This window comes from Sitophilus oryzae, unplaced genomic scaffold (genome assembly GCF_002938485.1).
Source record: "Sitophilus oryzae breed Bouriz unplaced genomic scaffold, Soryzae_2.0 scaffold_1870_pilon_pilon, whole genome shotgun sequence".
Classification (NCBI taxonomy): domain Eukaryota; kingdom Metazoa; phylum Arthropoda; class Insecta; order Coleoptera; family Curculionidae; genus Sitophilus; species Sitophilus oryzae.
Genome location: NW_022146580.1, coordinates 668,081 through 685,711, shown reverse-complemented (window position 1 = coordinate 685,711; position 17,631 = coordinate 668,081). Strand labels below are relative to the sequence as shown.

Genomic DNA, 17,631 nt, shown 5'->3' with positions numbered 1-17,631 from the left:
CATTGCCAGGACTAGACGGTTTGCAAAAGAATCAGTTTTTTTCAATGTTTTGTTGCTATACATTTAACACTTATACTCGAGATTACTCCATGTTTTTTTTATAGTAAAACAGTAGTTGTAATCCATTTTAATATTGCAGTGGAATCCATTTTAATATCAATATTTAAGTGTATTACATATACCACTTATACTAGAGATTACCTCATGTTTCTAATATTTTTATAATAAAAAAAATATTGTAATCCATTTTAATATTACAGTGTAATCCATTTTAATATAATATTTAAATGGATTACATATACCACTTATACTAGAGATTACCTCATGTCTCAATTTTTTTTATAGTAAAAAAATATTGTAATCCTTTTTAATATTACAGTGTAATCCATTTTAATATTAATATTTTAATGGATTATTTTTTGTTTATTTTCATATACCACTTACACTAGAGATTACCTCATGGCTCTAATTTTTTTATAGTAAAAAAAATATTATAATGCATTTTAATATTACTGTGTAATCCATTTTAATATTAATATTTAAATGGATTACATATAGAACTTATGCTCGAGATTACTCTATACCACTAATTTTTTTATAGTAAAGAAATAATAATTGTAATCCATTTTAATATATCAGTGTAATCCGTTTTAATATCAATATTTAAATGGATTACATGTTTACATTAAAATGAATAACAGGAAATGTAAATATTTAAATGGATTACACCAACATTAAATAGGATTACTCTTTAATATTAAAGTAATGAATTACAATTAGTTTTGCAACGCGTGTAGTGACTGGGTTGCATGCGATTCAATCACAAAAAATGGAACTTAGAGATCGTTTGTAATCCATTTTAATAAGAATATTTAAGTGGATTACCAATCAATATTAAAATGGATAACAATTTAAATGGGTGTGTAAAATGGATCACAATTATTTTTGCCAGTCAAAACTATTATAAACGTTAATAGTTTTTAATCTAGTAATACTAAATTTAAAAAAGATTGTATTTCTGCTACTCAAAACATTATATTATTGATTTTTAAGTTGCAAGATTTTTGAACATAATAGCACCTGGAGAATGTAACTGGCCCTAATATACAGTGTAGGTTGAAACTTTAAAAAAGTAAATCCTTAAGTTCTTTATTATAGAAGCTATAAATGCCCACGCACTGGTTCAGGACTCTGTAAAAACTAAATAGATATATTTATATAATTTATTTAATTTTCTCGTTTCTGTACTTTTAAACAGTAATTAATTACACCACTGCAAAAACTTTCAGTATAATTTTACATTTACATGACAACTGAATACAGTGAAAAGTTCTATTTTAAAAGCAACAAAAGGTCGAGCTTTCTCTTCATTTTCGTTATTCCGACGAGACTAGGAGCATTGTTTTCCACAGAATAGAGAAAATTATAACAAAAAAACAAGCATTTGGAGAAGTTCAAAACTTTTCCTCGTTTTCTTTTTGTGCCCCATTGTATTATTTTTCAGCGTTAGTTTCTGCTATTATTTCTGATGATGATAAAATATACCATACCATCGAAAAAAAAACGGCGTCAAAGACGGCTGTGGAATGACAATCGATGATAATTTTGACGAGGTCAATATCTAGCCGTCATTAACTTACTCTTCTAAATTTTTTAATGGTTCTCAACCAAAGCTTTTCCTAATGTATAATCGAATTACTTTTACTGGCAATATTTTTAAGTAAATGTTACTGTCAGTAGTGACTACTAACAGTAATTACTAGAAAAGGTCCTCAAGTTTTTTTTAAAATACGACTGTCACTGGTCCAATGCGTAATTATTAGTATTTATTTCCCAGTGATTGTGAAACTTTACTGGATTTCAGATTTTCATTGTAACATATAGAAGAAAAAGTCACATGAATAATCTCAAGTATATTATGTGATGAACATTTTAGATAAAAACTCAATTGAATAAGCGAAGTCTATGTTTTAAATTCTTGACAGAAAGAACATATCAGCTTAAATGCTTCTACGAAACTGTTAATATTCCATGAAATGCATGTAGTAACATTAGGAAGATAAAGAAACATTTATATAAACAAAAGAAAAATTAATAATGGAAAAAATATTATCAACAAGAAAATGTGAATCAGATACCAATATATTATGACACACCTTAAACCTTAATTTAAGACAGTATTTCGAATCATCTTATTGTCAACAGAAACATTCTATTTCGATTGTATTTAAAACATATACATAAGTTAATATAATTTTTATTGAGTATAATATAAGTGTGTGGAACCATAAGAAAATGCAGACAAAACAATTACAAAAGGCCGGGTAGAGAGAAAAACAAATTCAAATAAACAAACAATACATAAAAAATTTTAGAAACAGTTTATACAATCAAAGAAGGTCACCACACACGTAATATATACTCAATGCGACAAAACTGATTCTTTGCTGCAAGGAACCATGGGAACCAACTACAGAGATGAGGAAAGCTACTAAAAACTACGTGAAACAATAATGGAGAAATGCTCTCTACCCCGCAAAATAAAGCAAAATGGTACGTTGGGAACAAAATAAATGATAAAAAAGCAATGCTATAAACTAATAATGTTGGTTTATGTGTTTCTAACTGTCGTAGAAAAAGTACAGTGTGTAACAGATGCGTAATAGTTCTTTCCTTTTAGATACTAAGTAATATTTATCAACTACTCGTTCCTGTTACACAATATTCCAGATTCCATAAGATAGTCTACACTAACTAGTACTCAATTGAGATATTGACATACATATATTTAGATAAAAACTTCTATATATCTATTACTTTATAGCGATACTTACTTTCTGGTGTGACTTTATCCTTTCTTGGACATCCAGACAGACTAGACAAGTCACAGAATGTTAAAAATAGATTTTAAATATGACAGTTCAAAATAAAATGGAAAATATATGTACTAGTTTTCTACAAATGCTTTTTGGAATGAAATATGAGTAATAGCTTACCTTCTGTGGTGAGAATATAACCCTGTGACGTGACCTTGACCCGTGCAGCCTGGTGTCGGACATTTACTTCCTTCTGAAACATAAAAAATATATTATTAGTAAAATATATCAAATAAAAAATAATTTTTGATAACTTTACACGAGAATACTGCTAATACTCTCGTATTAAAAAAAAAGTACAACAGTCTCTGTAAATTTATAAAAAAAGTGAAAAACATTAATACAAATGACAAATTTATTATTCGAAAATTCTTATAATGAGTATTTCTGGAAGAGAAAATGGTAATCGTATCACAATCTATTATGTAACTATGTATACAGGGTCATTCACCTCATACGACACGGAGTATTGTAGCTAAACGATTAGATTTTTACAAATTGTAAGTTTTGGGTTCCTTGAAGGACTATTAGAGCTACAATTTAAAAATATTTTTACATGATACAGAGTGTCCCAAATAAATAAAAAATATAAAAGTTGTATTTTTTTAATTATATATCTATATTAATATCAAAGTTGTATTTTTTTTATCACATTTATTTAGAATAATTTATTCACGAACATAATTAAGTATGTAATTAATTAGTATTTGGGCGGAAATAATGGTGGTATATTTAGTTAATGGTATACTCTTTTATGAAGATTTAAATAGTTTTCTTTTTGCATACAAATGGGCTAGTAATATTATCATTTTGTTAAAAACGATAATATTACTAGCCTGTATATTTTGTACATTTGTTGTTTTAAAAAGAATCTAAAATGTCAATATTCCTTGGGTATAAATATAAATGAGGTCTAAATTATAAGAAAATGCATTTTCTACGAAAACTTGAAGGGATAGGTAAAAAGTGGCATAATACAGTTTGATAGACAATTAAATTATGCATCTGATTTTCCGAAAATTTACAGGGCGTTCCATTTAAATTAAACAAGTTATTGCCGTTTAAAACTAGTAATTATTTAAAATAAAATTTTAGACACTCTGTATAAGGTAGTATCATTTTTATTATTGCAACACAATAACTGATCAATAAATAAACTTCAGTAAATATTTAGTATTAAAAACTTTGATACCCTTGGAGAAATGAAGCCTTAAAATTTTTACTGCAATTTCACAAAATTGAAAATATTTCAAAAACGGTAAGGTTTAAGTGTGATAAACCTTAATAAAATTTACCTTTATTTCAATCGTAGAATCTTACTTATTTGGGATACTCTGTATCTTCTAAAATTATTTCTAAATTGTAGCTCTAATAGTCCTTCAACGAACCCAAAACTTAAAATTTATAAAAATCTAATCGTTTAGCTACAATACACCGTGTCGTATGTGGTGAACAACCCTGTATATGTTATTTTACAATTTTGTTTTTATTGGTAATATTAAACAAGTTGCAACAGAGACACCTTAGACAACTGTCAAGAACCAAATGGTATTACCATGTCTTAAACGTATCGGTCCTTGAAAAAGCTAGTTGCGCGAGCGCTCAAGTCATGATTACTAAATCGTGCTTAAGATGGGATGGTCACGTATGCATGATGCATGTTTCTATGAGAAACCATAGAAAACAGATTATTATACAAATATTTAGTATTTATGAAGAATTTTCTAAAAGAGAAATGCGAATCGTAGCACGTCATATTATGCAACATAATATTAAATTTCACGGTTGTGAAATATAATATCGTTAATTAAGAATATTGTTCGGTGCACTGGCACAAACAAAAAATAGACGTTTCACAAAAGTAATAGCCCCGGACACTGATTAAGGCTTTAATAACGCTAATGGCCGAGAAAAAAGGATTACAGCTCCGGCCATTTTGCACTTTAACGCCAAAACAGCACCAACGGCAGCGGCAGCGAGAGAGACGAGATTTTCTTCCTCTTTAATAAAAGTTATTAGCGGCACATGTATCTCGACTTGTTTACCACCGAAAACGACCAAAAAGTCTCCGACCGATACGAATATGACCCACCCACCACCACCTCCCACACTCTATTCCTTTCTCACTCTCTCTCTAGCACTCGGTGTCGTTTTTTTTCCGTGTCGCTTCGCCGTTAGCGGCAAATTAAAAGAGCGGACGCACGTAGGAGCGCTGCGCGGTGCCGGGACCGGGCTCCGCCCCTCGACGGCGATTGGCCGGGGAGGGTGGAGACTCGGGAGAAAAATCCTTTTTGCGAAAAAAGAAACCGCAGCGTGGGCGGGCGCGAGAACTGGACGAGGCGCACCTGCCGAGCGGAGGCGACGCCTTGGGTTTAGAGCGATGTTGGGTGGCTAGGTGGATGGACGACTATGGCTTGACGTAGTGTGGAAGGACTGGAGTACGTACGTAGCAAAGCGCGTGGGAAAAAATAAAAACGTTTAAGGTTTTTTTGGTTATTATAGAATTATTATTTAAATATAGTATATATATTGTTTTATTAACTATGTTTACGGCTCGTTGAATTTGACACTTTATGTCAGTTTAATAATACATTTCCGTACTTTTGTGCTTAGGCGTAAAAGTGCTTTTTCTTTTATGCCTAGGCGTTAAAATTACTTTTTTATATTTTCAGTCACGTCGCAAAAATTAATACTCTTGTGACGTTTGAAAAAAAAACTATATTATCGCTTGTATACGGCAGCTTTTCATCAATAGAGAAGTCATGGGTTCGTTTGTAAGCTAGCCTAGACAGAGATCATAAAATAAGTTAAAACTGAGTATCCTTGTTTGAAAAAAACTCTATAAACTCACCTCGAAGTAAGTCGAGGGTTTCCATGATTAGTGATCCAGCTTTTTCTATATCTACCATTCTAAATTAAACTCAAAAGTATGTGCCACTTATGTGCCAAATATCTTAGGTTAAGTTGGGTTAAGCAAAACTATCCTGGTTCGTTGAAATTCTAACAGAAAGAATACAGTAATTTAAAATTCTAGCCCATACTTTTGATGCTAAAAACGTCAGAAATCAAAAATGGCTCTGCTAAAATGACAATCGGAAGAACAGCAACTAGAGGACGTTCAAAACTAGACCAGTGGTAGATCAGAAATAGAGAACGTTTGCAATTATATATAAAATACCTTAGGTCATATTAAAAACTCAGTAACGGAAGTTTAAAACGTTAAAATATATTACCTATAGCTGTAAGCCAAAATATTCTAACCAACGTATTTTCCAATTGATTCTTTTGGCTTTTTCCAAATGTTTCCGTACTATTATCAAAATAGACAGTCAACACTGTAGTATTGTAACTTGTCAAACTGTTTTTCCAATTTCAGTTCTATCAGTATTCAGCTTTGAATAAGAAGACTAAGGAAGGAGCATATCAAAAATCTTAGGTACACCGCGATGGGCCTCAAATATGGCCGACTTAAATTCCGGTTTATCAGTGCCGTTCTAATTTTATTTAAAAAATGTAAAACTATGATGTAGGGTAGACGTGGGGTAGACTCAATAATTTGTTATTTTATTTTACGTTGTGAATAAATGTAGGTAGTTATTAAAATTGTTATAAAAATATATAATTCTAATAAAAATAGATAAGTTATAATAAATATTTATTAACACAAACATCCGATACGCTACTGAAGCAGGTAAGTCAAATTAACGTATCAAAATTCTTTGACATCTAATCTTTGACAAGTAGTAAATAAAAGCTAAAATGCAAGAAAACATATACTTTAGTTAATGATCGGTTTACTACATTTCATAAATGATCGGTTTACTACACGTATGTATATTATATAGTCACTTACTAGCGAAAAGTTGTTCCATTATTTCACTCAATTTTTGCCGAGATCTACCGCACGCTACACAACCAACTATTTTAGAGTCTTTTTCGATAAATCGCCATAATGTCACTGTTAATTTAAGTTCTGCCACAATTTCCATCTAGATTTACCTTTATACAACTATCAGTAGTAGAACAAATAATAAATAACATAAAATAAGCTCCGTAAAGACTGACAAATCCACAAAATTTCAAATCAAATTCAAATGTGTCAAATGAATCGTCAAACAGAACTGTCAAGGATCCCCACTCTAGAGAGCTTTTTCCGCCAACCATGCATGAATACATGGATAGCATTATGCTCCTTCTTTAGTCTTCTTATTCAAAGGTATTCAGTACATTAAAAACCATACCCAGAATATCAATGAGAGATTCATACATATTATATTAAAAATAATAAAGTAAAAATGAACTGCAAAAGCAATTTTCTATTATTTCATGATTTAGTGTGATATTGTAATATTCAGTAATAAGTAAGAGGAAAATGCTATTTTAAATTATTTCAGAATTTTTCCGAAAACGAAAATGAGTCTTATATCCTGACTTATTATGTAAATATATATATTTTTTATGCTATTGAAATGATATACATAAAAAATAAAAAATGCATGAATGAATATCTTAGCTCGCAAAAGAGCAACCAGAAACAATAAATAGAATTACTTATGATCTAAAGATATTTGTACCAAACCTTCAACTTTAGCGTCGATCTCCGCAACCAGGAACTTCGTACCTACGGGTAGGGACCCGTTATATAATCTAACTCTCTTTAGTTTTGAACGATATAAATGTGGCATGTTTTTGAATATACTAAACTATAAATCTAGGTATGAGGACAGTTTCTATATTATTATTATTTCTCTTTTATTAAAGTTCTTTTACTCGTGAATTCCAGGCAGAGTACGGTATTCCAATCATTTCATTTAATAAAATAAATAGGGCTATTTACAAATTTAGCGCTTTATTTATATAACCTATTCTCCTCAAATTTCCCAAAATATTGCTTCTGTCGAAGCGCATTTGAGGTAATCATAATAAAAAAATGTTTAACACAACGCAGGTCCCTTTCTTTCATTTAAATTGTTTGTTATACAGTTGGGCAAAATATTACCTCTTCAACTTTGTTGACGAATTTGGGTTGTTATACTACAACCTGTACAAACAACTACTATAACTAAGAAATTACCGCTACAGTAAGATGAATATAAAGAAAATATTCTCTAATGTTGAAAATGTACATATTTCAGTATAATAATAATATACGAAATAACATATTATGAATAAAAAGGAGTAGTTTTTGATTATTTGGTTTTGATGTGGTATTTCTTAACTTGTGAAAGGTTATGGTTTTATTTTTGTTGTAAATTGAATAAATTATGCACTTTATATGTTCTATTGCACATAATTCTTGTTCAACTTTGATAAAAAAAAGATCTCAGAACCATCAAAGGACAAATTATAAAAAATAGGTAATTAGTAAACTTTAATTCAATTAATCTTGAAATAACAATTCGTAGAATAATATATCAAAATATCAACCGGTAATAAACAAGCACTGTCGAGACTTAAGAGACAAATAATTTTGTCGTAAAATAGAGAATTTACGGGTGGGTTTTATTTTGACGACTGGCTGCGTTGTTCGCGTTTGGCAGTCGGTTTTTACTGCCCCCAAAATTTAAAGTTCTCGCTATCCCTCGCTTTTGTCTATGTTTTAATATTTCCACCCCCATCGAAACGTATGGTTTTAATAAATCAACGCGCTTCTAATTTTCGTAGAGAGGGGGATGAGGGGGAGTGAGGAGGGAACAGTGAGGGTGAAGACATTATTTCGGATAAATAAACTTGGGACTGACTTGCCCTTTGTATTTATCAAACCGACGCGACGGTCTTAATATTAGTTCTTGTGCATTGGATGTTGAAATAATATTAGTGATGCTCACTAAGAAATAGCACAAAAATACTTTTTTTGGTTATTACATAATAATAATAATAGCTCCCCTGTATGGCGTTTGACGCCTTTGGAGTAGCAAGGTACAGCTTGCCAACTAGAGCCGTTCGGTATACAAGGAAGGTAATGTGGCTAGCACTACGCTTCAACCGCCTATTATTACCTCAGGGTTGTGAATCCCGAGTACTCATTTAAGGCTGAGTCGACCTAGGTACCCAAATTATTTTTATTTTAATAAAAATAGTCGGCTGGTGAAATGCCGGCTGTGGGATTCGAACCCACTACCTTGAGATTGGTAGACGAGAGCCTGTACCTCTACGCCACCGAGCACCCTTTAGCTATTACATAATTTTTCTAATAAAAAAAAAAATGAAAATCGTATCCCGACGTATTATGTCAGAATGAAAAATTTCATAACTTTGGGTAATAACGTTAATAAAGATTATACTCTGTGAATATATAATAGTTATTTTTTATACAAGACGATAAAATGCAATTTTATAGTCGTGTATACAACATTTATTTCCATAGCGAGTTACGTTTTAAAAAATATTCAAAAATTATTATTTCAAGGAATTTATTACGAGTAGAAAAAATATTGTGCTGGATTGGCGTTGGTTTCTATATAATTTGACAAATAAATAAAGCTGTCTCTTTAGTTGTCAGTTTTGAGTCAATATTTTTTAATTCTCTTTCGTGTCGATTGCTGATTGAATTGGAGCCAGAAATGGCTCAAAACGAAATAAGTAAATTACCAACAGATATTCAGGCTGAGGCGACAAACGCCATATCCAAGCTACTTCCAATTAAATCCCGAATAACTTATGGAAAGGAATACAAAAATTTTCAAATCTCATTCACAAATCTTCTGAGATGTGTTTCATTTTCAAAAATGGAAGCAATTAAAAAACGTGCGAGAAGAAATAAAGTTTTTAACCTATCCTCGCTGTTAAAGATTCATTTAATCTACCATTGCGGTTAAAGTACCATTTTATCTACTGTTTTTGATAGATATAAGGTAATTTTAACAGTTTCTATAAAAAAAATATATTATTAACACGTTAAACGCCATGGTGGGCCCTAGGGACCGCCAAAGGAAGTACCCTCTACGCCACGGAGGTCCCCAGGGACCGCTCAGTATTCGGTTCGAATTATTTGTTCCACAAACCAGCGGTCCTTGTTTAAGCCTGTTTGAGTGTCATTGACGGACCCCTCTGGCTTGCGCGGCGTGTATACCTTATGCGAACTTTTTGATTTGAAAAAAACTAGATTTTTTTGAATTTCAAATGTTGAAAGTATATGACAAAATTATAACTTGGCCCAGAGAGCATTTTTTAAACATCTTGCCTGGCGCTTAATCATGCACTTGAGACATGAGAGAGTCTACTTTAGGTTGGTTTCCACTTGGAAAGCAGAACGGTTCTGGTCCAGTTAGTGGATTTTTTGCTCCTTTATCAGATCGTATCCCTTGGTGTAGAGTAGAAGGACTTTATTTTTTTTATCTGTGTATTTATATTTTTTTTTCGAGATACTCATTCAAAAATTAAATTATAAAACCTATAGATTAAATCCATTTATTTCTCTTTTATAGCAAAATTAGAGCAGCAAATTATTTCAATCATTTTTGATCGTTTTATATGCTTTGGCTACTTTATTTTCTACAGTAAGGCTTATTTATTTATATTTTATTTGTCTTAGACGTAAACCCAACTGGCTATAACCAATTTAAATAAAATTATATTCAATCATTCGTATTTAATTTATTAATTAAATACTTTCTATAGCATATCAATAACGGAATTTGCAATCAACCCAACGATCCCTTTTAAGCTTTTACCTCCCTTCTCGATACGATTTAAGCAATTCCGAAGTCAAATTCAATACGGAAATCAAACAGGGCTTTTATTTCACAGTCGACGACAACGTGAAGACCTCAGAGATCAGAAGAAGAAGAAGAAGAATAAGAGTAGAGGAAAAGGGAAGAAGGAAGTTTAATTTCGATGTTATTAGCAGTAAAGGGGTTTAAATTCATGCACCCTTGCGGTGATATTTAGAATTATCGGCGCCGCCACCTCGACTCGCCTAAAAATGATTTGTGGTTCTGTGGTCCCCTTCTTCCTCAGCCTACTGCGTAAAATTAAAGATTAAGACTGCGGGGGCAATAAAGAGATGGCGATGGCGTCATAAAATAAATAGTCCGCGAATTTTGAAATTAAGTCTCTCCGTGATTTAAATTATACAACTTAAAAGAACTTAATAACCGGAATAAGAAATATGAATGTTGTCTATATCTTTTACACCGCCAAGGCTTTGATATTTAATTGACACCCTCTCAGTATATTTATATCAACTTTTGATATTTTAACTTAAAAAAAAATCGTATTTTAAATTTCAATCTATAGAGTTAAAAACACTAATTTTTAATCAAGGAGCATTGGAAAGATATATTTCTCTAATGTTGGTAGTATCTTGTCCTGACCAGTTAAAAGATGCTCAAATCGTATTTTTAATCATATCTCAATTTTTTCAAATGGCGGGTGATTCATTAGCACATTTCTAAAAAGCATTTTTTACGAATAATTTGGTACAACAGACTTGGTATTCCGAGTCAAATTATCGTTATGAACTGCATGTTTCAATTTTTTTACCGTTTCAAATAAACCATATGTAAAAATTTCAAAAGTTGACATATGATATGTCATTCTATTCAGAGTGCCATTTTCTATCGAATAAACTAGAAAAATACGGAGAGTGCCATTTAAGAATCAAAAGTTGTAGTCACTTCCGGTGTAGCAGGAAATGACCGAAAACAAGTGAATACGTCAATCAATTCTGATTTAGGTCATATACTAACACACCAAATCTCGTTTTTTTATTTGAAAAAATAATAAAGTTATAGGGGTAAGCCACTTTTGCGAAACACCCGGTGTACTAATGTTGCTTACTAAAAAAACTGTTAAAACTAACACTTGTTACTACAAGTATTTGTTTTAAATAGATACCTGTTAACAAAAAAAATTCTGTGTATTTATCAAAACCTTACTCGCTGTTTCTTAAACTTATACAGCCGTTTTTTTCTCAAATTTAATTCAAATTTATCTCACAACGTCTTAACAAACATACACTCGAGGCAATTAGGATTCATAAGGGTACGTTCCCGGAACGATTAAGGAGGTAAAAAAGGGTTGTTAGCGACGTTTCGCTAATGTAGCACCCCCCTTCATCAACCACCACCCCCTTCTGCTTGCCACCGACGCCATCGTTCCGAGGCAAGTCACGTCGTGCCAGTTGACAGGCCGACTTAAGGCTTGTATCTGGTTGAGCCCGTAATATCTGCTAGGTGGCGTTGCGAGCAGGTGACAGCTACGTGCGAGATTCTTAATAGCCACGCTTTTGGGTGGCTTGAAATACAATTTTTAAGAATAGTAAAAGGCAATGAAAAATATCATATTATTTTAAAAATAATCATTATATCAAATAAATGCGATTCATACCCACGTTAATTATGATTTTACAAAAAAAAACAGGTTTAAAAGCATAATGTTTTAAACAAATCACCTCTACAGTATGACCCAAATTCAACAAAGTTGAAGAGATTAGATTTTGGCCAACAGTACAACAAGTAGTTTAAACGAAATAAAGGAACCTATGTTGTGTTAAAAATAATTTTTTATTCTGATTTACCTTGGATGCGCTCGACAGAAGCAATATTATGGAAATTTGTGGAGAATAGATTATGTGAATCATACGCTAAATTTGTAAATAGCCCTACTAATTTTATTAAATAAAATAAAAGGTGTGTCATACTCTGCCTGGAATTCACAAGAGAAAAGAGCATGGCAGAGAAAATCTTAATCACTATTCCAAAGAACCCAACTATGCTGTTCTAAACTTTAATGAAAGGGTAATAATAAAAATATAAATACTGTCCTCATACCAAGGTTTGTAGTTTATTACATTCAGAACTAAAGTGGTTTTTGTGAGTTTAGCAGGTTCCCACCTGCAGGTACTAAGGTCTCTGGTTTCGAGGCTCAAAGCTAAAGTTGATATGTTTGGTGCTAATATCTTTAGTCTATGAATTATTCTATTCTTTGGTTCTGAGTGTTCACTTGTTTGCTAAAATATTAGCCCAGTCACGGTCAAAAATATTAGTCATACACTCAACAAAACACTTATTGTCACACTGAACCAAAAGCATCAGCAGGAATGAACAGTAAACGTTTGTAGTAAGATTACTGTTAAACTGAAATTGTTCAAGCAAAATTCGATTCCATTAAACACATATACATGTTACAGAAAAATATAATATATGTTTTAGTTAAATAACGAGGAAACATGTACTTTACCTTTAATAAAATTCTTTGTCACAATAACCAAAATTTACAAACCCAAATTAACATTAATGGGTCTCGGACGGTAGGCTTTTTGTATACAGAGTGTCTTAAAACTGAAAGTTTTGAATTTTAAGAAATACATTTATTTTTAAATAGGCGGGACATCTCAATAAAAATATTTGCTTGTTTTAAAATCCTTAATCTTAAAAAAGATGAATGACAATTAATTTATTAATAAAAGAATCTCTATATATATGTTAAAACTGGCGTCGTGGAAAGCATCGAGGAAGTAATATGACGAAGGGGAAGAGGAATGAGAGCGAAACGTCGGGCATTACAGCCAACTGACTCTCCTCTCTCACCGTTGACAGGAAGACGGAAACGCGAACTCCCGTTCATTACCTAATTATAGTTCTACTCCGCCGCAACGCACAGAGACGCAAAATTATATTTATTGCTTTACGCGTGGTTGGCTGCCTCGTATTTTCGAGGGTAATCAGGAAGCGAAGAAAGATATAACGGTGGGAAGTAGTAAATCGGGGGACTATATCGCTAAGCATTTTCAGGGTTTGACTTTTAAAATTGTAGAGAAAAAATTAATTTTTCAAAAATTACAAATTACAATGTTTGGTAAACTTCGTTGTGTCGTGCTGTTATTCCAAAGTCTTCTTCTTCTTTACTTTTAAGATTGCCTCTGTAGGAGTTTTTGGGAGATGGAATTCCAACTGTCTTTCCATCTTTTTGGAGGTTTTCCCGGCTATTACTTAAACATGGACGTCCCTTCAAGAGCTATGCATTTACGTGTACGAGTCATTTTCTTTTTCTTTGCCTACCCCATCTCACTACGTCGTGAATTCCACATTGTTGTCTGATATTTGTGTTTCTAATTCTGTCTCTTCTAGTTTTCCCCATTGTGGTTCTTAGGTTCTTCATTTCAGCGACTCTTAACATGCTTTTGGTTTTGTTTTTTTCCTCTCGGATTTTTATGCCATATGTCATTATTGGTCTGATGCAGGTCATTTAAATTTTAATTTTGCTGTCTGTTCGCATGTGACATGGCCGTTGCTCTGTTTATTTAGCTTCTCAAATCTTTCTCTGGATTTTATCTATTCCTAGGTATCTAAACTGTGACACTTGCTCAATAATTTTGTTTTTTACTACCAGTTTGCATCTTACCGGCTCTTTAGAGTAAGTTAATTTTTTTTTCTGTAGAAATAACCCAAGTAGCAAAATTACGTTGTTCAACGTAATCACAACGTCGCCAGGAGCAACCCAACGTTGCCGGACAACGTCGAAGCGACGTCTAAGCGACCCATATTTGCACCAAAATGGTGAATGTTTTTAGGGTCGCTACAACGTCGCCAACGTTGGCGACGTTGTTTGAGGCGACGTAGTACGTCGTGTGCTAAAAATTGTTTTTTATGCCGATTCGCGATATTTTGGGGTTAGAGTTAAAAATATTCGTCGTCAAATATTACTATATTCAACCATGGGGAAACCAAAATGAATGATGTATGAATTAGAAATGGAATATATTATGCTCCATTAAGAAATAACTAGGTGAATTTAACTCGTTATTTCCACTTCATTTTTCGGACACTGACTTGCTCGCTGACTTTCTTCTAAATACTTTTTCCTTTTTCTATAAAAAGTTTTAAAGAGTATTTATATACTTTTTTCCTATACATCTTCTTTTCGCTTTACACAGTAAGTACAACAGAAAAAATACCTAACCAATTGCTCTGTGACAGTACAGTACAGATTTTTTTGGGGTTAGGTGTAGATAGTTCCGCTTCCACAACAAAAATCGATATCATCGCGCTCGTCGCCATAATCCAACGTAGTAATTGGTCATAATTTTGAAGTTGCTTTGGGTCGTTTAATGGAACGTTGTATTACGTTGTAGTTAGTATTTACTTACACTGTTACTCACACGTTGTACTACGTTTGTTATTGTGTAGTACAATAAACATGCCTTCTGCCGACGTAATGACAACGGTATAAAACCCCACTTCTAACAACCTTGTGCCCTACAACGTTTACCAACGTTGTTAAGGGTCAAAATATACAACTGTTTAAGTGCAACGTCGTAGCGACGTTTTGGCTACGTAATTTGAAGTTTGGGTATGCACAGGGCAGGGAAAAGTACCAATTTCAAAGTTGCGCGTAGTCAAAACTAGTCGGAAGTCGCAATTTTGTTACTTGGGAATCATACTTAATTCTCGGCTTTGTGGAAGTTGAACTTTAACCTTCAATAACTTTCAAACGAGTCGATTAAATGAAAATTCATATCAGACCTTTTTTGAAGACTGTTCAATTTTCTACTAGAATATGTGCTGATTTTTACAAAACGCTGATTTGTTAGAACACAATAGAATTCAAGAAAAAAATTCCCTGTGTTATTTAAATGGGAAATAGAAAATCACGATGTGACACCTCTTAATATTAATATTAAAAGCTAAAACTTTACCGGAATCTTTTTTCATCATCCTGAACGATATTTTGAAGGTAACTAAAAGAAAAAAAATATTGATTTTTTTGGTGCATCCTAATGAACAATCATTGGATTATCACGGGGTTTTTAACAGGACAGTGTATTAGAGGTGTGTAGTTCGTGAACGAACTAGTTCCAATGAACTATTCCGACCCCGGAACGAAAGGAACTAGTTCCTCAGGACCTATTCCGGGATCGAGACTGTGACCGATATAGAATAATATGCGACGGCGACGGATCGGCTAGCGCGCGTAGCCCGATGGTAGGCAGGAGTGGGGAGTGCCAGCCGTACGTTATCGGATCCGGACCTAGAGGAACTGAACTAAATAAAAGACTAGTTTACGTACGAACGGATCGGGCCAGCGCGATCGATGCTAGGCAGGAGTGGGGAGTGCCAGCCGTATGCCGTATGTTATCTGATCCGGACCTAAAGGAACTAGAGGAACTAAATAAAATACTAGTTTATGTATGGATCAGCCAGCGCGATCGATGCTAGGCAGGCGTGGGGAGTGCCAGCCGTATGTTATCGGATCCGGATATAGAGGAACTATTAAAAGACTAGTTCACGGGAATCTATTCAGTCGGCAGATCCGAGATATAATACAAGGCGACGACGATGGATTCGGCATTGTCTATTGCCACAGCCGGCGGGGCGTAATTCCCACAGAAAATTGCCGTGGATACTGTTTTTGGTTTATTGTTTGTTTTTTAAATATTTTATGGGAATGTTTCACTTTAGGTCTCTAAAATTAAGAAATATCTTATAAAACGAAGTAGATATTCTGAATTTTTAGACAAAAACAAAAAGCTTGAAGTAAGGAAAAATGCAATTTTTCGTAAAATTTTTGTAATATGTGCTCCAATTGATTATATACCAATTGACTATATCACAATAGTTTTTTAAATTCTGATTTGAGTTTTTTTTTGTCTGCAATAAAACTGTGCACAATTACACGTCTCGTTATATCTCCGTACATTATAAAAAGTATACAGATCATACTGTGAATAGTTCTGACTGACAACGAAACGCATTAGCAAGTTAGTCGGGAACTATTGTGAACTAAAGACCTAGTTCAAGGAACTATTCTGCTGGAGGAACTAGAACTAAGGAACTAGAATTCCCACCTCTAACCTCAGTAGATTGAACTGGAAATTGAGAAACACGTCATCGCTGAGTGCGCCGAGATGATAACTATTCGTGCTATAACTTTGGTAAAACTGATATCGGAGATCTACATACAATCTAAAATTTGTAAGAGTTGAACGCAAATCGTTGTTCATTTCAAAACATCCCCCCAAAAAAACATCTAACTTACCCCTGCCTATACTGTTCGGTGACAGACTGCCCCCGCTCACCGTCGTAACCGTCACTTTGGCCACGTCAGCGCTGCCACTGTTGACAGCTGCCACGCCGGGCGGCACGCCATCTCGCGACACTTCCTGAAACGCGTTGACGGCGCGTGACCTTATGGAGGCCGGCTGCAGGATCGTATACTGTTTGTTGGAAGCTTCCGGGGATTTGACGGGCACTGTGTCAGCGGCGCCCTCTATGGGTTTCAGGATGTTTTTCGGCTTGTCTTCCGGCGCTGGGGATTGGTCCATGCCCGGATAACCGACGAAAGTTGCCTCGGCTGGGTAGGGACCTGGTTGGAATGGTATTTTGTTAGAGAATATCTACAGAGTGGTCCATTAGTGTGAAAATTCAATATTGTTGTTGTCGAAAATATGAAAAAAAGATTGCAAAAATCTCAGTAATGGCCCTTAAGTGCTGTTAAGGAGGTGAGTTTTGTTGATGTAAATAATAACTGTTTATACAGAGAAGACCAGGCTACTAGTAACATAGCAAGTTGCCGGACGAATTTACGTTTACCCGATTTGCGTTCGTACTAGAGATTCACTGCCGGCTAGTCGGCTGGTCAGGCAGTACGCAGTTGCAGTTGTGCTTGAACGGGTCGGTCGGGACACTAGGAATACGACGCGAGGAGTACCGAGTATTTATTATTTTCATTTTAAAAAAATTATTTTTTGTTAACATTTTGAGAACCACTGGTTCTTTTCTGGATTTTCTTTCTTGTAAATTTAATGTAATAT

General features: G+C 33.5%; 1 protein-coding gene across 1 annotated transcript in view; it reads right to left on the bottom strand.

The window, feature by feature from the left end:
- LOC115883376 (myelin transcription factor 1-like protein) overlaps nucleotides 1-17,631 on the bottom strand; it is a 361,128-nt gene that overhangs the window by 52,741 nt on the left and 290,756 nt on the right. The window contains exons 6-8 of the mRNA XM_030901741.1: nucleotides 16,857-17,183; nucleotides 2,997-3,069; nucleotides 2,835-2,875 (exon numbers count right to left, since the gene is read on the bottom strand). Coding sequence (XP_030757601.1) covers nucleotides 2,835-2,875; nucleotides 2,997-3,069; nucleotides 16,857-17,183 — 441 coding nt within the window. The remainder of the gene's footprint in view (nucleotides 1-2,834; nucleotides 2,876-2,996; nucleotides 3,070-16,856; nucleotides 17,184-17,631) is intronic.